Here is a 26,250-nt window from a genome sequence, read left to right on the forward strand (position 1 = left end):
CAGGACTCAGACAGTCTGCAGCGCCTCCATCAGTCTGCGCTCACTCTGAAGCTCTGCTGCAGCTCCTCTTCATCTCTGCCAACAGTTCACGTTCATCACCAACTAACATCCATCATGAGGGAAATCGTGCACATCCAGGCCGGCCAGTGCGGGAACCAGATCGGTGCAAAGGTAAGAAGAAGCACTGAGAGCAAAGTTGACTTTTTATTTTGCAGTTTATCCAACTTTTTTTTTGCCAGTTATGTAAAGCATTTCATCCTTGAAACTTTTTAAAGACCCCTTTCTTTTGTTGACAGTTTCAGAAAATATTAAATATAGTTTTAAAGTTAAAATTAAACGTTTAATTTTTGTAATTTACAAAACAAAACATACAAAAAATATACTTTTGTGAGATTTAATGGGACTTGAAAGCATGCAGTCCTATTGTTTGCACTCCATCCTCCTGTTACATTGACTCAGCCATTTAATCTGTCAGTAGTTTATAATTAGACCCTAGATTTGTTTACTTGTCTAAAATGTCTATTTGTTGGATTTTTAAAAAAGTAAATGCTCAGTGTTGAACAAAGATCAGCCTCATAACCTCTACAGCCAACTCTTAAGATACATTAGGGACTGTTCTGTATTAATCAGAGGAGGGGTGGCTGGAGGGTGACTTCATTTTATTGAATTTTTCTTTTAATCCTTGCAGGAGCTGCAAATATTTTTTCTTGAGCCTCCTTGAGTGACTTGCAGAAAGTACATGACCCTGACTCCACTATAAATTAGTTATTAGATTTTTAAAACTTTGATGTTTGAAAGTTAAAGTCGAGGACAAAATCCCAGAGTGGACGGTTTTCCACTCCTGTCACACATGCTGGTTAGTTAGTGCAAACTATGTTTAGCTAATAATTTAAATGAGATATAGAATAAAGTGATTTTAATGAAATTTTGCTATTTTAAGATCAGATTTGTCTGTTTTTTTCCTGATGGAAGCAGCAATCACACATGATGTGTCCAAGGGCTGTTGGAAATTAAAAAAGCTAACAGTAATTTATGTTTTTACAGTTTCTGGCTATAATAAATAGTAAAATTTTGGCATTAGGCAGGTTTGGCAGGCATGTTTTCTTTAAGTTTTCAGTAAAATAAATGCAAATTAAAACTATTTGAATGTGTATGCCATCACCTAAGCCAAAATTTAAAAAAAACAAACAGTCCCTCCACAGCGCTTAAAAATATATTTGACATGCCTCCCCGTGTTTGCACCACCCCTCCCCCCTCATAAATAACAAGCTCCCTGTTATCCAAAGGAAATGTTTACTTTTGTGCTTTTTTAATAACATATTTAACAAGGCTGCTGCACACAGTTTTCAGTAAAACTATGAAATACTATGAAATAACACTCAGTTAACAGTCAAAATGGAAATTAAATAGGAAATCTCTCTTAGTTTTAGTTGTAAAAGTGGATGGTAAAGAAGTGTAAGTGATACAAAATAGCAGACAGAAACAATGAATCACTGCTAAAATATGTCAGTGATGTGATGGGTCATAAAAGGACCTCAAAGTACAGTCAGATAGACCCAAATACACCCCAAAATAGCTGTCCATATTAAAGCTGTAGTGATGCTGTTTTTCTGGGGTATAAACTAATCCCGAATTCAGTAACAATTCACACATTTGGATCTGTTGACAAAACAGAGACTCGAGTCATTGATCCGTGATTAATAAAGCCGGCCAGACCGGGGCAGACGCGCAGGGCCAGCTGCTGTCTTGGGCGCCTGGTGAGCCCGAGTCTTTGTCACTGAGAAAAGAGCAAAGACGAAAACAAGAGGGTGAAAAGAAAAGGAGAAATTTGCTGAGGCAGAGCAGAGGAACGCAGCCGGAGGGGGTGCTGACGGTGGGGGGAGATAACAAGTGGCTCAGTGTCTGCTCTGAAAGCACAGATGAGCTCATTTAAATAGCCTATCACATGCACACCCAAACCAGTGAACTTTAAAACCGCGTTCACACATTTGTTCAGTGATTATCAGCAAAATAAGCTCTATTTTATCAAAATGTTTGATGCAACACTGCAGCATTTCTACACTTCAGTTTCCAGAAGTTCACCACCATAATGTGTTTTTTTGTTATATAGAACAGAAAACCTTTATTGTCATTGTACAGTTAAAAAAACAAGATGCCAAATTCAGCAGTTAAAATAAATATTAACACCAATTGCACATGGAAATAACTGTGCAGTATTAAAAATATAAATGACACAAACCAAGTAAATATGAGGCACACATACAAAAATAAAGGGCTAAAAAATACTCTAAAATAGGTGAGAAGTTACCTTTTTGTTGATATTTTAAGTAGAGCACTTTGAATTCCCTCGTTGCTGAAATGTGTGATAGAAATAAACTCGCCGTTCAGATAGAACTTAACCAAATAATCAGTTTCAGTCTTTTTTTTTGCTTATTCAGCATCATAAATGACTGTGTATTAGATTTTGGGCTGTTGTTTTGGCTAACTGAGAAGTTTAAAGACCAAACTTTGAGCTCAAATAACATGCGATTGCCATTTTTCACAAATTCGTTCGACATTTTATAGATTTTTAAAGTGATTAATCACGAAAACAGTCTTCAAATTAATCAGTTACATAAATGATTACTTGCAGCCCTAAAATCACACAGTTTAAAGAGGGCTTCAGGAATGAGTCCTAAAACCCAGATGTGAGTTAACATTAAAAAAGGTGTTTTTCTGACGCTCTCGATGCAGAGGGGCTGTGCCGACACGAAAAAATGACCAGTCTATCTGCTCTGGGCTGCTGTAGAAATATGGCCGACTCCACAGACGAGGACCCGCTCCCTATGTGGAAATAAACGGCTCATTTTATAGAAACAAAAACACAACAAAATGTTTTCTCAAAATATTTTTGAAGGGCTGCCGCAAGGACGTAGCCTTTGTACATGGTGCCCCAAAAAATACAACAATTTCTGTTTTCATGTGATTATACACTGAGGAAAATTAGGGGTTGCAATGACCAGATAAGGTATTATCAAGATCCTTAACCACAGTTGTGTAATGTCTGTATGGATTATATGAAAATGATGCAGCCTGTATCATAAAAGGAGCAAAACACAGATAATTTAAAAGATTTTAGACTGACACAGGATGACAAAAGGAGGAAGTGCTTGAGGCAAAATGAAAAGCAGGGATAGTTTTACCACAAACGAAACAAAGAGGGGCACACTTGGGCTACAAATTTGAAATTATTCCATAATTTATATAAATTATCACTTCAACACTTAGTGATGCAAAATTAAGAAAACAAATATTCACTTTTAACAGGGTGGAACAGCAAATGTTTGGCACTTTTGCTTAAAGCTTCAGCTCGTAACTTTTGTGATAATAACTTTCAGACTTATTTTAGTGTACTGTTTAGCTGTAAAATAAGAAAGTTTGTGACCTGGTCACCACTTTGGAGACAGTTAACTGAAGTACCAGGCAACGCCCAACTAGTGACCAACTTTTTATTTGACAGACAAGATCATAAGAAGCACTACAGCCAATAGAAAAGAAGACGAGTATGATTTGTTTTTCTCACAAATCAGCAGTCGCATTTAGTGACAATTTCAGCGAATTTAACGGCACGATCTGGTTTATAAAAGTTACCTACTACAGCTTTAAAATGGTCTGATCGTTTTTCTGGTGAACAACTAATCAATCAATTGACTAACTGTTATAGAGCTAAAAAAGTTAGTCATTATAAAAGTTTTTTTTTTTTTAAAACACTGGGTAAAATTAAAAAATCTCAAAATGGTTAAACTCCTAAATAACATAACATCAGTTAAGGTCACATCTGTATTATTTTATACCCAGTAAGCAAAGTCCACAGAGTTTTCATGGCAAAGGAACAAAAATAGAAAAAGTGTAATTAAATGCTGTTTAATAAAAAAAAGTTAAACTTAAGTTTTAATATTCTGCTTCATGAAGGCAGAAAAGTCTCTTAACCAACAACAGAAAATCACCCAAACAATCAAGGCTACTCGTCGTTTAAAGGTCAACATGTTCTTATCTTCAACGTGACCTCTTGACTTCAACGTCCTACTCCGTTTCTCCAGCTGGTTTCGGGGATCACAAACAAAACTTTTTCTACCTTATATAAGGACTCACACTCCTTGTCGGAGTCGTGGTCGGAGGTCAGTGAGAGCAGAGCTTTCTCAGAGGATTCAGTCAGCCTCGTTTCTACGGCCGAGACATTAACGCCAAACTCAGTTAAGATACGAGCACAGACTGTCACACCAGCTCAGTCAACTGACCCTAATCTGTGCCACGGACTCTGTGTGTGTGTGTGTGTGTTTAAGAGGAAACCAGGAGATAAGCAGAGCGAGGTTGGCACGGCTGTGTGGCTGGATGTGTGCGTGAGAGAGGGAAGAGGCTGGTGAGCAAGAAAATCTCATTTTTTAATCCCCTCTCCTGTCACCTCTCCATCTTTGGCTGCTCCTGAGTAAACCCCCTGTGGTCACCATGGCAACGAGTTGACAAGATTTCCAAGCAGTTTTGAAAAAGAGCAGCATTTTTTGGGCGAGACTAAAAGCTATAGAAATACTGAATAGTGATAAATTTAGTCAGCTAATCGTCACTTATATTAACTCAGTCTGGCTAAAAAATACAGTGACAACGACAGTCTTTTTTCTCTTATCCATATGGAGTTATTCAACAACATTAGCCTACAGACCTGAGCAGGTTTCAGTTGAACTATATTGGGTAAGTGAGTGAAATCACGCAGAGTTAATCTGTAGTGAAATGAGGATGACCTCAGCCTCGCTAAATCCTCCGTAAATACGCTCGTCTTCAGTGATCAGGGCCGCTGAGCGGTGGACTTTGAGTCACCCCATATGCTGCCGCCACGCCTTGCGTCGCCCCGCTAAGAACGCCCCCAGGGCGGCTCTGCTGGATGAGTCAAACACACGTGTGTTACTTCAAATAATCAAGCTACATATCTTTTTAGATTCTTGACATTGTAGGAGTTGCAAGGCGGTCAATATAAAGTAACACTTTCAGTCTGCAGCTAAACTCCACTGAGAGGCATGCTTATTATAGTTAACTAAAACCAGCCTAAAAAATAAAACTAATAAAAAACAAAGTTCAGGCTCCAGCGTGTAGGATTTAAGGGGGTATTTTGGCAGGAATGGAATATAATATTATTGTGTATTTTCTTCAGAGGTGGGAGAAAGAATTGATAATCTGCCCCGGTATGTTTTTTTCATTGTATAAATGATTAATATTGCAAATACAAAACTTTTTGTAGCCTACCAGAATAAAAAAAAGGAAAATTCAGCAGCTTTTTAAGTCCACCAAACACATTTTGCTCCAATAAAAATAACTGAAGAGAGATAAACAGAGAGACTGAATACTTTTTCTGATTAGATGAAATAAAACAGTTGTCCTTTAGGGAAATAATTTGCCATTGAAAAAGGATAAAGAAATATCACAATATATGTTAGCACTTCATCACAACAGCACAGTGCTCGGCATATTGCAACATTTGTGAAATTGCAATAATTTTGTTGAATGTAACTCCAGCAGAGGATTTACACGAAAAGGAGCGTTGTTTTTGAGCTCTTGTGATCTGGATCAAAGCTACAGTCCCCTCTAATTTTAAACTGCCTTTGGGTCAGAAAGAACAAATTCTAGATGTGGCAGGTCGCTGCACGCTTGTGCATTTAAACACATGTGCAGCACATGATGCACCATGTTTATATCCGTGAAGTGCAGCTTTTGATCGGCGTGAAGATTGGAGGATAGTACTGAAGGGTTACTATTGATTGCAGAAAACCTCCTTTAGCGAGATTCAAAGAAAAAAACGGGGTTTCCAGAATATGTTGCTGTTTTTAGGTGATCTTGTGACTGCGAAAGGTAATCAGATGACAGCGGGCCGTCGGGAAGCACAGAGGACAGGAGAGCGATTGTAAACTGCCCTCTTTTTTCACTCAGTAATTTGGACTTTAATCAGTACGTTCAGAGACACCTCTGAAGCATAACTCTTTCTATCTTTCAGATTTTGTGTCAAGACTTAAAGATGCCTGTTAAAAGATCAGGTTTTAGTTTTGGCTTTTGACTGTGTTTTGCATGATGTGAATTCAACACATGGCTGCACACACGTGAACAGCAGTACGACATTCGTCAAGGTACACAGGCTCTGTACTGATGCTGTTTTCTGTCTGTGTGTGTGTGTGTGTGTGTTTAGTTTTGGGAGGTGATCAGCGATGAGCACGGCATCGACCCGACAGGAACCTACCATGGAGACAGCGACCTGCAGCTGGACAGGATCAGTGTGTACTACAACGAGGCCACTGGTAAGAGCATCCTGACTCACCCTGAGGGCTGAGTTTGATGAAGTGAGGGGACACGTCCCCCCTGTGGACAAACTGGTGCACTGCAGCTGCAAGAAAGAGGATGCAGCTACAAATACAAATGCTGTAAAACTATAATAATAATAATAATAATGATAATAATAATAATAAAAACTCAATTTATGAGAACTTTTCATGCAAGAGATGTATCAAAGTGCTTAACAATAATAATAAAAAATATGCAATACATTAAGGGCAAATAAATGCAAAAATTACTCAATAAAATCCCAGTAGATAAAATATAAGTGAAAATAAAAAACAGACCAGTAATTTAAAAAAAAAAAAAAAAATCAATATTAATTAAGTCAAATTAAATAACTAGGTTTTCAGCGGGTATTGCATGATTTAAAAGAAAAAAAAGCTGCACTGCCTCTTTTCTTGAGCCTAAAATGATGTGTATGTGTTAAGACCAGTGGTTCCAAACTGGTTCAGTCACGGGGTCCAGATTTCCCTTTAGTCGTTAGTTCAAAATCCACACATTTAAAATTACTACATGTAAACAACATGTTGGTTTAGAACACAAAGAAATAAAACAATATTGCAAAAATAACTAACTTTAAAATAAAGTGTGTTTATTACAAACTTGTCATGTTCTCGGGTCACTTGCAGTCCATTTAGTCCACGTTTGGGCCGTGACCCACCAATTGGGAACCACTGCCTGAGACAGGAGCTTCCTTTTATGATATTTAACTCCACTCAGTGGCCACATGAAGTACTACAGCCATATACAAGCTTTCATACAGCAAAGTGATACTCTGAGCTTTTCACTCTATTAGTTGAAGCAAATGTGGTTGATTTTGGTACATTATTCCCAAATCAGCGATATGAGACATTTACAGCATTCTTGCCTGTAAATATTTTAATAAAGTGAAAACTATTTGTCAGAAACCACTGTTGAAAGCTGACAGTAGTTTTCACTCCTGTATGTACAAAAACATTCTTCCTTAAATTTGTCAGTATGTTCCCAGTTTGGTTTTGCAGATTTTAAACCTTTCCAAAGTTTTGCAAATACATGACGCACTGAGCTGACACGTTGTTTCTGTCTGTGTGTGTTCAGGTGGGAAATATGTCCCCAGAGCCATCCTCGTTGACCTGGAGCCAGGCACCATGGACTCAGTCCGCTCTGGACCATTTGGACAAATCTTCAGGCCTGACAACTTTGTCTTTGGTAAGAACACACCGGACTGAAGAGGAGTCCGGAGGTCAGAGGTCAGGGCGCGATACAAGACAGCAGTCATGGAGCTTGTCCACAAACACAGAAGCTTGCTGCTGCAGGGGTTTGGTCTCCAGTTGAAGGATGAACTCTGGGTGTCCCTTCTGCCCCATTTTGTGGTTTTAGACACGTCCTGTCCATTTAAATATAGCTCAACTGTCTGTCCTAGATGGCACAGACATAAACTCCCAGTAGTGAACCACATCAGTGCTTAGCTCTCTCATCCACTCTGACAGTTGTTGTGAATATTCTTTGGCTGTGAGGAAAAACACCATCTTCTTGTTTTTTTTTTAATGCCTCCACAGCGGTGAGAGCCGAGCTCGAAGGCATTTTATTTTCAGGTTGTCCATCCGTCCCATTCTTGTGAATTTAAAATCTTAAAAAATGTATTAAGGGACTTCAAATCTTACAGCAATGAAATGATTAGATTGTGGTGGTCAAAGGTCAAGGTCACTGTGACCTTGCATCTGTCTCATTCTCGTCAACAAGGTATCTCAAAAATATCTTGAGGGAATTTCTTCAAATTTAACACAAATTTTCACTTGACCCACTATATGCGACCAATTCATCTCCATTCGTGTCCACTGTGCCCTGCTGGTCACATTTATCCATCCACAACCCCCGCCCTCTTTTCGACCAGAGGAAGTTTCACTTAAGTATTTCCTGTATTCATACAGATCTGTTCAGAGAGTCGCCGTGGCTGCAGCTTGAGTGGTTTTGCTGACGTAAGCAACGTTATAGTAACGTAACGTACTGTAATATTTGAAATTGTGAAATTGTTCATGCACCATCATTCCCTTGGACGTGATGTCTCAAGAACGCACTCAGGGAATATTTATACTAATTTGGCACAAACGTCCACTTGGACTTAAAAAGGAACTGATTGGAATTTGGAGGTTGAAGGTCAAAGGTCTCTATGACCTCCCAAAACATATTTTTGACCAAAACTCAAGAATTCATATGCTAATTATGAGAAACTTCCACACCAAATGTCTAATAGTATGTTATGAAAAAGTGCTGATATTTATATCAAAAATGTCAAAGGTCAGCTTCCCTGTGACATCATAATATTCTCCAAAAACACTTTAGTGTTATTCTGTGTCATATCTCAGGAACAGAAGGGGAGACGTTTTTTGGATATTGAATTGGTGACAGAGATGTGTGTGAAGCATTTATGTTTTCACAGACATGGATGTAAAATTTATTTACAGCTTGACTGATGCATGAAGGCATATGACCGTGTCGCTGTTATTCTAGTTCTTGTGACTTTTCTTTGGTTGTTGAGAAAAGATACTAGCTTCTTTATTTTTATTCCCCAGGTCAAAGTGGAGCCGGAAACAACTGGGCCAAAGGTCACTACACGGAGGGGGCGGAGCTGGTGGATTCAGTCCTGGATGTGGTGAGGAAAGAGGCAGAGAGCTGCGAGTGTCTGCAGGGTTTCCAGCTCACTCACTCTCTCGGAGGAGGCACCGGCTCCGGCATGGGCACGCTGCTCATCAGCAAGATCAGGGAGGAGTACCCTGACCGCATCATGAACACCTTCAGTGTGGTGCCCTCTCCCAAGGTAACACTTACAGTCCTGTACAGCTGAGTACAGTAAAAATGATTGTTTTTATGCCATTGTACATTGTACCACTTAAACAGTCTTAAAAGGCGCTGAAATCAATCATCTAAAAATAAGGCTTTAACTGGCATTAAAATGTCTTAAAACAATCTTTCTTCTATGAATGCATTACAAAAGTTTAAAATATTGGGTAACTCAAAAAAAGTAATAAAATGCCCAATCCCTCTTGCATTAACATCACCAAAGAGTCATGTTTTACGTTATTTAATACTTCAAAAGTTAAAAAAAATCCCTCTAACCTTAAGTAAATGATTTCAGTACATTTTTTTTCATCAGTGTCTTCTACGGTAAAACTGGTCTTAAATTTCAATTTCAAGTGGCATCAAAGCAGTGTTAAAAAGTCTTAAATCCCTCTCACTTTAAGTTGTAGAAACCCTGTTGTGAATCAGACATTAGTCTCCATTATGTTTCCTGTAGGTCGTAAAAATAAAATATTAATACCAACCTTAATTGCTGCTCCAGTGAAGACACAATATAAAATAGTAGTTTTATGTTTCTCTTTAGTGTTTTCTGCATAAAGAGGAAATGGTTATATGCGGAGGAATCTGAATGATGATATCCTGTCAGTCCTTGCTATTAATATTCATTTTTATATTAAAACATGCCAAATTAGCATTAAATAGTAGCTTATCTTTTTACCTGTATTGCTGTTTGGTGATAAGTCCAGCAATATCCACAACAATAATGTTTTAATTTATGTATCTTTATATACACGTGTGAGGTGATTCATTGTTTCTTCAAATAGGTAAGGTATCCTTTTCCTCAAAAAAGACAAATATATGACTTTAATGTGAAGGAGTATATTGTGTTATGATTTGTCACAGACAGATGCAGACTCAGGTGATGAAAGGAGAGTAGAGGTGGAGATGGGTGAGGAGGGTGAGGCAGAGGGAACGGAGAGTTGAGAGGTTTGGGGAGAGCATGCAGGCAGACTGAGGAGGATGATCGTGGAGCAAAAGAAACACGGTTAGATGGAGACAAACACTCAAGGAAAAAATGCACAAAACAAAACAAACACTAGGTGCGGCCTAAAGTGTCTAACAACCAACCAACCAACTCTAATGATGTTGAGCTGCGTGGATGAATGACTGGGGAAGGTGTACTGGAGCGTGATGGGAAGCAGGTGTGGATAATCAGCAGTAATCAGGGGCCACATCTGCAGTCACAGACACACAGGGGCCACGCTATTTCAGTGCACCGGAGCACCACATAACATGTAACGGTGATAGCCAGGAAAGCTGCTTAAATGGAGTGTGACCTGTCAGCCTCGTTTGCATTTTTACACAGAACTTAACAACGGCAGCATCGTGATTTTAAATAGCATGCTGTCACCAAGGAATCAACAGAGGCTTGTAACACAACAGATTCGGCTTCTTGTGTGACAAATGTCTGTCTGCAGCACTTTATAAATAATAACAATGGCAATGACAATCATTTACCCTCTCTGTCATATCGCGGTTGATCTCGTCCTCTGCTTGGAGGGAAAGGAGGTCCTTCCATAACTCTCAGTGTTCTTTGTTTGTCTTCAGGTGTCGGACACCGTGGTCGAGCCGTACAACGCCACGCTGTCAGTCCACCAGCTGGTAGAAAACACAGATGAAACCTACTGCATTGATAACGAAGCTCTTTATGACATTTGCTTCCGCACTCTAAAACTCACCACGCCCACCTACGGCGACCTGAACCACCTGGTCTCAGCCACCATGAGCGGCGTGACCACCTGCCTGCGTTTCCCCGGCCAGCTTAACGCCGATCTGAGGAAACTGGCTGTCAACATGGTGCCCTTCCCCCGTCTCCACTTCTTCATGCCTGGCTTTGCCCCTCTGACCAGCAGGGGGAGCCAGCAATACCGAGCCCTGACGGTGCCTGAGCTCACCCAGCAGGTGTTCGACGCCAAAAACATGATGGCTGCCTGCGACCCTCGCCACGGACGCTACCTGACGGTGGCCGCCGTGTTCCGTGGCCGCATGTCCATGAAGGAGGTGGACGAGCAGATGTTGAACGTCCAGAACAAGAACAGCAGCTACTTTGTGGAGTGGATCCCCAACAACGTGAAGACGGCCGTCTGCGACATCCCGCCGCGTGGCCTCAAGATGGCCGTCACCTTCATCGGCAACAGCACAGCCATCCAGGAGCTGTTCAAACGCATCTCTGAGCAGTTCACCGCCATGTTCCGCCGCAAGGCCTTCCTCCACTGGTACACCGGCGAGGGCATGGACGAGATGGAGTTCACCGAGGCAGAGAGCAACATGAACGACCTGGTCTCCGAGTACCAGCAGTACCAGGACGCCACGGCCGAGGAGGAGGGAGAGTTTGAGGAGGAGGTGGAGGAGGATGCCTAAAAAAGTAACAATGAATGACGCTTCATGAGCTGAGGAAAAAGATGAAGTTAAAGGAGTAGTTCTGATTTTTTGAATCGGGGTTATATGACGTACTTATTCATGGTCAGTGTGTTACAGACAGTAGGTGTCAGTTGGCATGCCAGTTTGGAGAAGCAGACAGAAATACAAACATGGAAGTTAAGCAATGTACTGCTGTGAAGTCTGCAGCAGCAAAAGATATTTTAGCCACCTAAAAAAACCCAAATCAATTAAATTGGATGCCAAACTGAGAATATTTTCAGCACTTTACCTCCATGCAGACAGCCTTTTCTGATGAGGAAACTGTTACAGTTTCTATGCTCTAATCAGTGGCACCAAACTCCATTGACAAAAACAGTTATTTTAGCTTGCTGAACACAGAAGCTGCCGGCCAACAGCTGCCTAAGTAAGTTAGTTTGTTTTTGCTTTTGTGTGACTTCAGTTAATCAAAATAAACCCTTAAAAACTCCAAAGTCACTCAATAACCAAAACAAACTCATTGATTCAGGCAGCGGTATACCAGCAGCTCCTGTGATTAGTGATGTTAAATTGCTGTTTTTCTTAATGGAGTCTGGCTTTGAAGAGAATGCGGCCACACGCCTAATTCTCCAAACTAAGGGGCGGGCATCTACTGTATGGAATACACTAAATATGGATCCTAAATAAGGGCATCATGCAACCCCACTTCAGAGGATTTGAACTTTGCCTTTATTAACCTACAAAAAAAATCAGAAAAAAGAAAAATCATTGTGATATGAAATTAAGGAATGTAGCAGAACGGATAAGGAAGGCTGTTTAGAGAAGCACAGGGGGTCTGAAAGGGTTAATAGAGGGAAACTGAGGAGAAATAAGAATGAAAGATGAATGTAGGTAGAGAAGTGAAAGAGAAGCAGGACGAGGAACAAAATGAAAATTACGTGACCAAATTAATGTGCCATGGTTGACAGTTTATTGTGACGCCATGTTGTTTGTTCGGTTTGAGCAAGACTAACCTCCCAAACTCCCAAACTTTTTCTTTTTTTTAATGCTGAGATCACAAGTTTCAGCAAATGAACAAATCTGAAGTACTTAGACTTCACTTTAATCACATAGGATCATATTCTCCTTTTTTTCTGAAAAACAGAAACTAAAATTATTAAAAGAAATCGTGGCGTCTTTATTTTGTTAATTCCACCTAACACAATAAGTGTGTTAAATGGTTAAATGACTGATTTAACATTTCTATACACTCAATTCAGACAAGCAGTTAAATTTTGCCAAATATTATCAGTATGAAATTACCTCTTGAATAACAAACAGTATTTTGCAGTGGAAAAAGAAATATTTGTGCTTCTTCACTGATTTTCAGAGCAACGTTAGCACATAGTCCAAGTTCAACTTTGGATTTTTTTAAAAAAAATTCAGCATTAAAACATCTAAACAAGGTGATATCAAAGAATACCAAGTGTTACCTTACAGCGGTTGCTTTGGGGGAAAACCAGGTCTGGAACCTCGAACTTGAGCTCCAGAAATGCGAAATCATGCCATTATCAGTGTTTTTTTTCTGCTTTTAAGAGTGTTCTTTACTTTTTCCATTATTTATCAGCTCTGGAAATCCACTCTCAGAGTTAATGTGAAATTTGTGAAAAGGTGGGACTATCAGTATTCTTTTCCTTCACATTCACATAATCTGCTCACTTTCTCACATGAATTGGAGCTTTTATTTCATTCAGAAAGCACAAAAATAAGTGTCATAGATATGAGAAAGACAGACATGTTTTAATGAGGTTGCTGCAGAGTTTGCCGCTAATTCAACGTATTTCATAACAGTTATTTCAGATTCTGCAAAGTTGTGAATCAGAACAACAGTCTGTTTCATTGAACAAATCAGCTTTGAATATATTTTTTTAACAGTTAACCGTTACAGTAATGCAACAGCAGCAGCAGCAGGATTATTCTCAGACGCCAGCCAACGTCATGAGGACAATCACACGCTGACGGCACATGTCCTGAACTCAGGTCAGGTCATGGAGAGCATGTCAAACTTTGCCTGATCTGTTTTTTATTCTTTCCTTTCCCTGAAATTTTGGACTCAAAAAGGCCTGAGTGGAAGCATCTTTGCTGTTGTTGGATTAAAACCATGTATAAGCCAAGAATTTACATTCAAAGACACTAACAAAAAAAGATTATTTTGTCTGTGACCTTCATGTATTTCTTCTTAATGTACATTTTTGAAGAATGAATGTTTCATTTTATCCCATCGCGGTGCATCTGTACTCCTCTCGTCATTGCACAAAGTCATTTTCATTATTAAGGCTTCTTCTTCAAAAACACAGTGATGGGTACTTTTCACTTTTAAAGGGGGATAACCACCAATTTCAAGTTTTTATTTTATTCTGTATAGTCATGTGAAGAAGTGCACAATTTAACTTTCTGGTAAATGTTTTACTCGCTGAGCCACTACAGTATGCATTTAAATCAATCAGAAATCACTCGTGTTCATGTTGTCTTTATGTCTGTCTGTGCTTATTGACTGTTAATACCTTTTTAAATTACTGTGGAGAAAATCGACTCGGGATCCAAGTGACTGTGAAACATTTGAGAGGAATTAAAAGTAGTCGAACAAAAAAACCCCACTTGTACTGTTGTTATGATGAAGAGCTTTTAGTGTGTTTGTTTGTGAGGGTTTGTCAGTATGAGCTTCCAGGAGGTCATTATGATAACAACAAATAGGGTGAGAGGGGCAGTGTGAAGACAAGCATCCAGAATAAATTACACCTTTCCCACTGACTAGTTCACTGTAGGGCTGTAACTAAGGATTATTGTCATTATTTAATGGGTTTATTATTTTTAACATGATAATAATAATAATAATAATAATAATAACATACTTTTTTTCATATTCTTTTCATGAGAATGCTGCTGTTCAGGACATTCAGGTAAATGGACAGTGTTGTCTCCACAAACAGAGAAGTAGGTACATGTCCAATTTTGAAGAAATGAAAGACATTACCACCTCAGATGCAGAAAAGGCATAAAAAAAACAGAGGACTCCCTCTAATTTTGAAAATTCCCAATGGTTCTCGATAACATCATGCGGGACAAATCCCTCTGTCAGAAATTTAAAAAAGAGGAAATCTGAGTTTACAATAGTGATATTTCTTCAAAAAGGTGGCGAGAGGTCCTTGCATTTTCACCAAGTCACTTAAGGAGGCTTCAGAAAAAATATTTGTAGCTTCAGTAAAGGTAGGTAAACAACAACAACAACAACAACAACAACAACAACAAACTAGACAAGGAAAAGTGCCTAATGGAATATATATATATGTGTGTGTGTGTGTGTGTGTGTGTGTGTGTGTGTGTACACATATATCAGAGAGAAAAAAATAAATAAAAAAGAAATTCTGTAACATACATACTCCATGTAATGAATGTATGAAATGAAGTTGAATTATTGTTATTATTATTATTATTATTATTATTATTATTGTTATTATAAGGCCTAAGAAAAGAAAAAAAACAAAGAAAAAGAAAAACAAAGAAGCTGATGACGTCTTTGAGTGTCTCGAGGAGGATTCCCCCATCACACTACGGTCTGTTTGACCAGACAAAGAAACATCAGTATCCGTGCATTTAAAATGCTCGACTGAGTTTAAACTGCAGAGCTGCTGCTGGTGGCTGCGAGCCAGGATTGCCGATAACTCCCGAAGTTCCCCGAGCACCGCCGATCTCAGATGGTCCACAAACCCGACAATAACCGAAAGTCTTCAGCTACTCCCGATCCGCCCCCATCGAAGTCTGTTGTTGCCGGGTTGGGGGCGATGGGGTGGACGAGATTAATGAAATAAAGAAAAAAGGCGATTTACAGAAACCATCACTCCTCAGCCCCTCCCAGTCCATGATTTTCGGATCCGAGGCTTGACAAAGGTAATTACCACCATCCAATTATAATTGTATGTTACAGCGATTTTTTTTTCTCTCTCTCTCACCAATATTTCGTTCAAACAGGGAGATAGTGGGTTAAATTCTGCAGTTTAGCTGTTTTGACTGTTTGCTTGTGTTGAGCAGTCCCACACGACACAAACGGCTGATTTAGGGCGTGTAATCAACAGCAACGCAGCCAAAGCGTGCAGAGTGGCAGCAATTACAGGCATCTTCACACAAGAACAAGACAATTAACGCTTTCCAGACGTAAACACTGGTTAAACTTTATGTATTGCGCGGAAAAAATGATCAAATTGACAATATTCAGACAAAAATCCAAGCATTGCTCAGACGAGACATTATTTCATATGGCACTTTTGCACCGAGTGGCCTTCTTCCTTCTTTAAATGTCTTAATTCTTTACATTCACTAATGTTTCTGCTGCTGTATAAAATGTTACCGAAATTAACACTATATAACTGTAAAATGGGATCACAAAGTGGTTTTAACGCAATACATGGAATTATTCTAAAAAAATGAGGCTGTGGTGCATTATCATGTCCTGTGTGCGGGATATACCCGTCTGAATTGAGGGGTATTTTCTGGTCCATCCCGGTGGAAATGGTTACGCAATGTACTTGGTCGCTATGGCACACATTAGAGCCGCTGACTAAGTATTTGTCACATAAGAATCATTAATGAGTGCTGGATGAGTGCAGTGTGCAATGAGGAATCCTGATATCCTCTGATGAATTACTTAATCAGGTCATCTTAGAGGAAAAGACTGGTGAGGAAAGATGTTTTGTAACATATGTGGCCCACCTCTGTGCTGATTTCTGCAGCTTATTCAGCTTCAACTGCATGTTAGAGGCTCACTGGTGGTATAGAAAAGTGTGCAAACCAGCTGTGAAGGGATGAAACAACAGATAAGGAGAGAGAATGATTTATTCCTAAAATACTTATTATATGATGCTCTGACAGTGTGTGACTGTGGCAGTGAATCCAACCACAACTTTCACTTCTTCATTTCCTTCCCTTCTTATCTCCTCCATCTTTCATCCGGACATCCCCTTAGCGGGACAGCCCCCATTCATGCTTCTCGTGACACACCCTTGGCTGCACCAGCAGCTGCTCCTGGCTTTATGGGCTGCGTAAAGGGTGAGGAGGGGGAGAGAGGGGGAGTGGGGGTGGATGTGCAGAGGAGAGTGCAAGGGAGATGCAGGTCCAGAGAGGGGACCCACTTTTAAGGTGACATTGTGCTCAGTGTATTTATATAAATGAAATGTATGAGCAGACACATAATGGAGCCTCTGTATTCATGGATGTACTACTAAATGGGCCTACTGGACACAGGCCCTGGGGACTCCCCTGGCCTTCACTTGCAAGATGTCATCGAAATGAGCAGAAAAAAAGCTATAAATGACCATAAAGAAATGCAGTGGGACTGCAAAGACACATTATGGCCTTTTTTTACACAGAGATTGTGCTATAGAGCCACTATGAAGTCCCTTTTGCATTCCTCCTTTGCATTTTTACACAGAACCAGGCCGCTCCAGTGTGTGATTATAGACAGCATGCTGGCATAGAGGAAGCAAAAGAGGTGTGAGCGGTGTGAAATGTAAAGGCCCGAACACACCAAACCGACATCAGAGAACTAGCAGTTATAAAAGCCCCCTGCTGCATCTCTTTATGTTTATGCCAAAAAGTTGGCCATGAACACACCAAACCGATGGCCAACCAGCACCTAAGTCGTCTGAATGCGTCATTCAAAACAGGGAACTGGAAAACCGCCATGACACCAGTTAGCCAGCCAGTAGAGTAACAAGACAATGTAATACTGAAAGAACAAAGTATATTTGTGGGGTGGCAGTGAACAGCAACGAAAACCACCACGAAATGTTACCTTATATAACTAGTTTGTTTCAACTCCTACTTGAAGCTCGTTGTTTACATTTTCACTTCCGTTTGTCTCCTCATGTGCTACAATGAATGGCCAATCAGAGGGATTTCATTTGCTGATGGCTGCCGCTGCCGATTCAGTTTGCTGAATTGATGGCAAAAGTCGACGGTCAACGAGGGCCAATGGTACTTGCTGATCGCCCTACATGGGCGGACAGCTAACTGTTGGCTTGGTGTTTCATGGCCTTAACACAACAGCGATGGCCTCTTGCATGATGAGGCATAACATAACAAAGTGAAACTCCCACCTTGAAGAGGCATGGTAAAAAATAAAATAACTAAAATAACTAAAATAACTACAAGATAACCACAGAGAGACACACAAAATGACTGAAAAGAGACAAAACTATGTCAAAGAGACAAAAAACCTACAATGGGACACAATATGATTACGAAAAGAAACAAAATTATGTCTAAAAGACAAAAAAAAAAAACAGAATGAGACACAAAGTGACTAAAAAAACACACGACATCATCAATAAAAGACACAAAATTTCTCCAAAGACACCCTAATGACTACAAAAAGACACAAAACGTCAAAAAGAAGCATAACGTCTGCAACAAGATGCAAAACTACAAAAAAGTCTGAATTTCTGGCACTCATGCAGGAGAAGTTTGTATATCTGTGCAGGATCTCATTGTCTCAGCATTCACCCATGTCTGCTTTAGAGACAAACTCTTTAAAAGTTGGAGTTTTGGGGCGTCCAGTAGCTCAGTTGGTAGAGCGGGCGCCCCATGTACAGAGGCTGAGTCCTCGCCGCAGCGGCTGTGGGTTCGACTCTGGCCTCAGCCCTTTGCTACGTGTCATCCCCTCTCTCTCCTCCTTTCACACTCGACCAGCCGTATCAGAATAAAGGCAAAAGCCAAAAAATAATGTTAAAAAAAAATCTTAAAAGTTGGGTTAATGTGGGTGCCATGTAGCTCACCTGTGTGTACCACGCTTAAGCTATTCTTTAAAAAAAAAAACAACCCAAAAAACATAAAAGCCTCCAAAATATTCTTAACAAATTAGGCCAATTAAATTATCAGTTGGATGCAGTGGTAGAGAGGAAGTTTAAGTGGAAACCAACATAACAGCTTTATTGTTACCACAAATCCAGCCCAGTATATGAGCAAACCAGTGTATCCGTCTGACTGACCTCAATAAGGATCAGTTGCAGGATAATTAAATAGAGAAACAAAGGGAAGACAAGGAAGCAAAAGACAGAATAGTTTCAGGTGAAGATAAGAAAAAAGAGACATTGAGAAGCAGAAAGATGAGAGAGACAACGATGTAACAAGAGCAGGATGGAGGCATGATGCTCCCGCCCCTCTGGCTTGTGTGGAAGAGCAGAGATGATGGGGGGGTTTAAGTCCGTCAGCCAGGATGGATGTCAGGCTGATGAGATCACCCTGAGAGACGTAACCCCCGCACGTCTCACCACGGGGAGGCTGCTGGATGTGCCACGCACAGTTCAGTTTCGATTGATCTAACCGGTCATAACGTAAGACAGGAGAGCAGTGACCCCATTTAGAGACGGACTTTTAAGATGGACATCACGTCCTCAACTAAAGTTCAGCGGCCACATTCTTTTCTCAGGCGTCTTGGCTGATGCTTTTATCCGGGACGCCCAGTGGGCGAAACAGCGTGATTCAACATTTTCACCTTTAATTACAGCACCCCCCTCTGAGGCTGACTGTGGTAATGTTTAGACATGCAAAAACACCAAAAAACACATCACCATCCATCTGTTTTTGATTAAATTCAACCAAGTTTGGTCATGGTCCAGTGTGCAGATTTAGAGGGATATTTTAGCACAAGTGAATATGGTATAAAAAGTATGTTTTCTGTAGAAGAAATAAGAATAATTGGGCCTCATGCAGGACACAATACACAGACAAATGTTCTCTTATTTTTGCTCGTATCAAGGGTTTGTTCTAATTTTGTTCATACCCATTGATTATTGGGATTCAGCAAAGTTTTCTTATTTTTGCTTTTCTTATTTTAGAGGTAAAGGGATACTACTAAATACTCTGTCTATTGATCCATTTTTATTATATTATTTTTATTATGTTAATATTGATACATTTTTGTATATTTTTATATTTAATCTAGGTCACTCTACATGGACAGCAGTTATTTTAATACTGTATTATACTTAACATGTGAGCAACAATTAATGTTGAATATGTGAATTAATAAAAAAAAGTTTATCGTTGACCAAACATTGACTTTTGCCCGCCATGTTCATGTATTTAAGACATCAAGTTAGCACCTCGTGTTATAAAATAACGTTATCAGTGTTACTCACCTGGCATGTTTTATAGTTAAAAGTGTGCTTACTTGCAACAGCTAATAGATGCGTGTACTAAAATGTGCAAGTTCCAAAATTAAATGATAGCTACGAGAAACAAAATAACGAAATATCGGATTTTTTTAATCTGTCAGTTATTGACACCGTTTCCATGTTTTCCACCATTTCTGCTGCCCTAAAATGTCACACATACATCAAAACAACCCTGGTATCATCGAAATTATCTTATTTGTTCATGTGCTCGTAACTCGTACACACAATATTTCCGAGGAGCACATGAATGCAGCATCAGTCCTACACAATGTTCCTTTAAATGCATAACCCCTTCCACCACCAGCATATTTTTAATGTGTCACTTTCTGAATGTGTATTTGTGCGTCTTGTCAATGGCCTGCAATATGACCTTTACACAACCAGCAACAGCGTGTAATTTTCTTGTCAGATGTACAGTTCTCTCCATGAATGAATCAAACTGAGGATTTATGTGTTTGTATAGCACCTCGACACGAGCACTGCAATAAGCTAATGGCTCTGCGGAAGATGATTCAAAACCTGCTTCACAGGGTACCGATTAGAAAATACGCTATGATTACTGTGTTCTGCCGAGGGACTAAAAACCTCTCTTGCAGTTTTTTTGGCCCATTTTAATGCTATGCCGTCATTTGGAAGTGACTTTGCATGTGTTGATGTGTTCAGTGAGAGTGGATGGGCTTTATTCTTTTTCTCCCTTTAAATAGCACTCTAATCCCTCATCTGCAGAAGCTGGCAGAAATTCAATGGCTTTTTATTGTTCTCTCGTTCCGTTTAAAGATGCAGCGATTCTCTCTGTTTCATAATGCTGCAGAAGATACAAACAGGAAAGTAACTAACACAATTTGCTGCAGAAGTCCTGACATTTCATAACTTTTTGCAGGTTTAAATCTGTAATAACATCATATGTTAAGATGACAGTGATGTCATTTTATTGAAAACATGTAATCAAACAGGCTTTTGCATATATATAAAAAGGGATCGGTATCTCGTTTGTTATTTGCCATCCAAGCGTCAGTCTAATTGTCACTGTCGGATATTTTCAGTCAGTCTACAACAACATAATATCACATGCCCTCATGCATGCTGAAAGCATTCACTGGTCATCATACTCAGTCGTTCTCCATATTCAGGCATTAAAATTTCTAACTTCCACTGATAACTATGTTATCAACTTACCGCAAAAATGATTGAGGTCATGTGCATTTATCGTACAATATACGAAAGAATGTCACCAAATTTGTCGTCCAGCATGATGCCAGAATACACAGCAAAGTGTTCTTCCATTATAAGATTTAGGTGCAGCACCAAAGTGTTTTTTTCACAGTGCTTAAAGCCAAATGAACAGAAAATAACAATGCTGAGACATGTTTTTCATTTCTGATTGAATTAAAAGTTTGGTGCAAGTACAAGGGTACATTAGGCTATTATATAATCATAATGTCAGTGGCAAAAACATCTAAAAAAGGATAATAATATTGTTAATTGCAATTAATTCTTGGACAACATCAAGTAGTTATCGTGATAGGCCTGGGATGCGGGTCAATATCTACATTCCTCGTTCCACAAAAATGCTTTAATGCTGAAACCAATATGACGTTTTAGCCAAATCAAGTAGGTATCTTTATCCTTGTATTTATGTGTGAGTTGGTCACCCCTCGTGTTTTGTCCTAATCTAACCAACACATGACTGCCAGGACGTATTCCTCTGCTGGTTTTTTTATAAAAAAGTGTCAGTGGAAACTTGAAAAGCTAAATTCACTCTAGATTTCAGCTCGGGCCGCGTGCTTCTGTCTGATCCCGACACGCATTCTGGTTTTTATGTCTGAATCCCAACCCCAGCCAGACAACAGTGAAAGCAGGCCGGTGAAGCACTAAATTTGTCCCTGTCATGTTATTGTTGTTACCATAGTTACAGCTTGCCTGCATACTGTGAACACATATGAATTTTGAGTTTTAGTGTTAGCTTATGTCAAATCTTCATCTCGACAAAAACTTCTTGAAGTTAAACTGCTGTTAACTGAACTATATTTACAAAATCCAACCATTGTTGTTTATTTGGAGTTATCGGTGATAGTATCCACTGTGGATGGCGTCTTTGAGTAACGCTGAAGTTACGTTCACTAATGTTGCTGCTCTTTGCTGGAAAGACCACGATGTTCTGAGCGCTGAGCCTCCAGTAATGTTAAGTGACGACAAATTTTGTTGGATGTTCTCCAAATGCATGAATATTTACAACCTGAAATATGAGTTGAGTTCATGTGCTGTCACATAAATACCAGCACTGAACAAGAAGTAGCCAAACACAGTCAGAAGTACCTGTTTTCCATAACAGTGACCTGATTTTGTTTTATTCGGTTTGGCTCAACCTCATCAGGCCAGCCTTGCAGGGTTTTTCTTTTCCATGGAAACTGGGCTGCCTGGTTGAAGGTGTGTCCTGTCTGATGCTGTGTGGTTGTGAATGGATGACATTTTTATGCCGCGTCTCTTCTTCTGATGCAGTTTAAATAGATGACATATCTGCTGTTCCTGGCATTAGCAGCAGAAGCTGTTGAAACATGCTGCTGAATTGCCGCTAAAAGTCGACTTCGAAATGTGGCAATTCTCATCTGACATCATTGCATACTGGCTTGAAGGTGGTCGGTTGCGCTTTTGGCCCTAACTTCAGAAAATGTCCATCTCTGGCACAGCGCGTCAAAACTGATAATGAAAAAAGAAATCAGTAAGGCATGGTTTGACTCTGTGTGGCCTAAAGTGGTAATGAAAAAGAGGTTTAGGACTGTCGTTTTTGGTTTTATTGCATAAAGCACTTTGTGTTACAGTTTGTTTGCATGAAAGATTGATTATGTTATTATTATTTTAAGATGCACGTGACAACTTTAGATTGCAACTTTTTTTTGCAATCTAATCTATTGTTCTACTTTTTTTTGTGGCAGAGAAAAGCACAAATAGTCATTTTTTCTGTTTTGTTGTCGCAGTCCTCGGTTTCTGTTCTGTAATTTTACACTCCATCAGAACAACTTGACCCGACTTGGCAGAGGTCAGATTGCTTGTTGTAATGTTGTTTTCCATCTTCTCTTTCTCACTGTGTCTTTTGGTCTCTCCCACTATATAACCATCTAATTATCCCACTGAATAACTGTGTGCCACTACTGCTTAGTCTAATCCAGTCCCGTTGTCGTGAAAGGTCAGAGCCGTCACATGCCAGCTGGCTGCTGTCCATCTCCCCGTCCCTCGGGGATGACCGTGTACTCTTGAATGCATCTCTCTTGTACTCAATCGTACATCCTCTCTTCCTTTACTGATCTCTTTTCTTCGTGTCTTTATTGCTCTTCGTCCGTCTTCATGTCTCTCTGGTTTGTGGTCGTGTGTTGTGAGTGGAGAGCTGATTGACTCGTCACACCGCAGGAGATGCACAGCTCACCACACAGCGCCATGTCTTTGAGTCAAACAAACCGTCTCTATCTGTCTCTGCTATGACGACACCTTATCTATAGAAGTTGGCTCAATAATATATTTTACTTTACAGCAGCAGCACTATGGATTTTCTTGTCAGGGAGTGTTGGCAGCGCTCTCCCTCAGGTATTTGAAGAGCTAATTTGTGAAATGCTGTTTAGTGTAGCAGCGTGGTGCAGAGCGGGAGGGGGAGGGAAAGTGAGGACACAGATTGAAGTTGGCATGCTCCTACTTTGCAGAGGTGTTTTTCAATTTAACGCTGAACCCAAATTAGCACATCTTTACCTTGTAACATATTCTCATGTCAAATAAAATTCCTGTCCTGATGTAATTGTGGCTGATATCTCCCTTAGAGAATGTGATTTGATCCTTTGGAGCCATAAACCTGCTATAAAAAGCTCATTTTTTTGTTGTTGTGTTGGTTTCTTTCTCAGAGACAGACCCTTAAGGATGAAAGTAATCAGCGCTGCGGTGCTTAGCGCCCTGTTCTGCACTGGTAAGCACGAACTTAATCAGTCACTTGGGAGCAGGTTTGCTTAAATGAATGGCTGAAGCAGACTTCCTGCAAAGCCGAATTTGTCTCAACTCAGTGATTAGATTCTACGAGAACCACACAAAAGGAGGGATGTTTAAGTTATTTTGTGATCTATTTAATTTCCACTGATTTGCTTTCCTTTTTCTTATGGGAAAGTCAGATTTGTATTTACATTTGGTCTATTTTTATCTGCCTTTAAGTGAGGCATCTACATTTCAAACGCTTTTTTTGGGGAAGTGGTTTTGCAATAACAACAAAGGACTTATTTAGAGATCATTGCACAATCAGCAGACAACTAAAAACAGATGCGTTTTAAAATAAACTCTTTTCTCTCTTTTCTCTTTCAGTTGTGTCAGCATCTTTGAAAGGTAAAATTTCATGCTTGTTTGGATTTCACAAAGAAATAAAGCAATAGATAAAAAATCATTTGCATTTTTTATTTCATTGGGGCTTTAATAACAAGAAACGTTTTTTTTAACAGACCCTATAGTTTTATAAATATAGGCCTCTACCAAGCAATGTTCCTTTATGGTAATGGTAAAACAGAAAAAAATCAGAATTATTTTTAAAATTATTAAGCTTGTCATATGCATCAATTTGTGACCATGGATTTGGGACCACTTATGAATTCTAGATATTAACATTATAGTAATTTGAAAACATCCAGTTATAGTAATTTTCATAAAATATATGATGGAGTAACATTAAATATATCATATTAACCATAGTGAATAGTCAGCCTTTATTATTAAATAAAAAATGTACATTTATTATCTAAGCATCACTATCTTTACCATAAAAGATCATTTCAGCTGTTTGGTAAAGCATGGATTTAGACAGTAAAACATCATACTTGTAAAATTATTTCAGCATATATATAATAGCAAAAATTAAATTTATCATTAAAAAACAATGAGTAATCAGAAGGGTTTTTTTTTTTTAATTTCTTTTTAGCAAATAATCTATTTTAATGACATTAGCTTAGCTTCACTACCTTTGCCACGAAAGGCCAAATCGATCATTTTGTAGAGTATGTTCTAAAAAAAATGTAGACCCTTATAAGATTTTTATTTTTTTAAATAAAGTTATGTAAAATAGAAGTAAAAATGTGAAACAAAATAAAATTTAAAAAATCGTACCACACAGAGCCCTCATATCTGGAGTCTCATTTCCTGTCAGAGACGAGCTGAAAAGGCAGACTATTTAAAGACATGGCAACATCTAGACGATTTTTTTAGTATAACATAACTAAAACTAAGGGTAGAGAAATTTAATATGTATATATAGATATAGTGACTCAAAATATGCTCTCCCAGTTGAGCAGGGTGTTAAAGGATTAGGGATGTTTTTAGAGAATTAACAGATGATACAGAGAAAGTGTATAAGAAACAGCACGCTGTCTTTTTTATCTAATAAAACATCTTGATTGTTTCAACCAGTGAAAGAGGAACACAGGAAGGCCTTCTTTGGGGAGGACATTTACATCGATGTCCCGCCTGGGAACCTCGGTGAGGTTGTGTTTAAACCGCGGACCAATCAGTCCGCTGAGGTGGTTCTGCTGCGAGAAGGCAAGGTGGTGAATCCGCGGGGCGGTTTCAACTCTCTGGGCCACCTGGTGCTGGAGGACGTGCAGGAGGAGGACGAGGGGGTCTACATCACCAGGAACAAAAACAACCCCAACATTGTCGAGCACCTCATCCTCATCGTCAGGGGTAAGCTGCCTCCCGAGGAGGGGAGAGCGTTGAGGTTGTCTGTCTGAAGTCACAGTTTTGACAGTGAATAATGAGATTTTCTAGAGAAATACAGAAAATAAATGTATGCAGAGTCTGTGCAGTCCCACAATACAGCTGTAGAAAATTTATTTTATCATAATTTTTTTTATGATGCATCAGATGAATAGTGGTCCTTAATTTTGTTGTATTTTCCACAGCAAAATACAATATGCTAGTCAGCAAGCTACTTAGCTAAAAAGCAACTGAGTCATTTGCAAACATGCTGTATTAAACATGTACATCTAGGACACGAGTAGAACCACAAAGATTATATTATGTGTTATATAATCATAAAATGGGTTTGTTTTGTTTTACCAAAAAAAAAAGTAAAATAAACAGTGCCGGATCTTGCACATTCGGGGCTTCAGGGCCTCTCCTGCCCCCCCCCCAAAAGAAATTACCTTGTTTTTGTTTTTATTACAAACATGTAAAAGAGTCAATGACTGAAGTCAATGAATATCTTCTTTATCTTTTTCTTTTGTACTGCACCCTAAATGTTTTTTTTTCCTTTTAATTTTCTCTTTATCTAATGCTCTACACACACAGTCAAGGACTAGAGGTGGTATCGCTACCACAGACCGACTGTTAAAATTAGATATTTGGGTCATTTTTCCCTTATGTTTGATTTAAAAGAAAGGTTTTAATTAAACTAAAAAAAAAAACAACAACAAAAAATGACCAAATCTTTTGTTCTTTAAGGTCACAGAGCCTTATTTTTTGGCCTATAATA

The 26,250-nt window shown here is 39.2% G+C and overlaps 2 protein-coding genes across 2 annotated transcripts in view; both read left to right on the forward strand.

Moving 5' to 3' along the window:
• Position 1: 1 nt before the first annotated feature.
• Positions 2-14,181, forward strand: LOC121957443 (tubulin beta chain-like). The gene is made up of 5 exons (XM_088089998.1): positions 2-171; positions 6,209-6,317; positions 7,432-7,542; positions 8,907-9,151; positions 10,741-14,181. Exons 1-5 carry the CDS (start codon positions 115-117, stop codon positions 11,551-11,553), a joined length of 1,335 nt encoding a protein of 444 aa, XP_087946124.1. The 5' UTR covers positions 2-114; the 3' UTR covers positions 11,554-14,181.
• Positions 14,182-14,965: 784 nt separating this feature from the next.
• Positions 14,966-26,250, forward strand: part of LOC121958293 (uncharacterized) — a 34,037-nt gene continuing 22,752 nt past the window's right edge. The window contains exons 1-4 of the mRNA XM_042507181.2: positions 14,966-15,477; positions 23,648-23,709; positions 24,096-24,116; positions 25,188-25,460. Of these exons, the coding sequence (XP_042363115.1) occupies positions 23,664-23,709; positions 24,096-24,116; positions 25,188-25,460 (340 nt within the window). The 5' untranslated portion in view covers positions 14,966-15,477; positions 23,648-23,663. The remainder of the gene's footprint in view (positions 15,478-23,647; positions 23,710-24,095; positions 24,117-25,187; positions 25,461-26,250) is intronic.

Source organism: Plectropomus leopardus, chromosome 17, assembly GCF_026936395.1.
Source record: "Plectropomus leopardus strain MGB_pleo_1.0 chromosome 17, ASM2693639v1, whole genome shotgun sequence".
NCBI classification, from domain to species: domain Eukaryota; kingdom Metazoa; phylum Chordata; class Actinopteri; order Perciformes; family Serranidae; genus Plectropomus; species Plectropomus leopardus.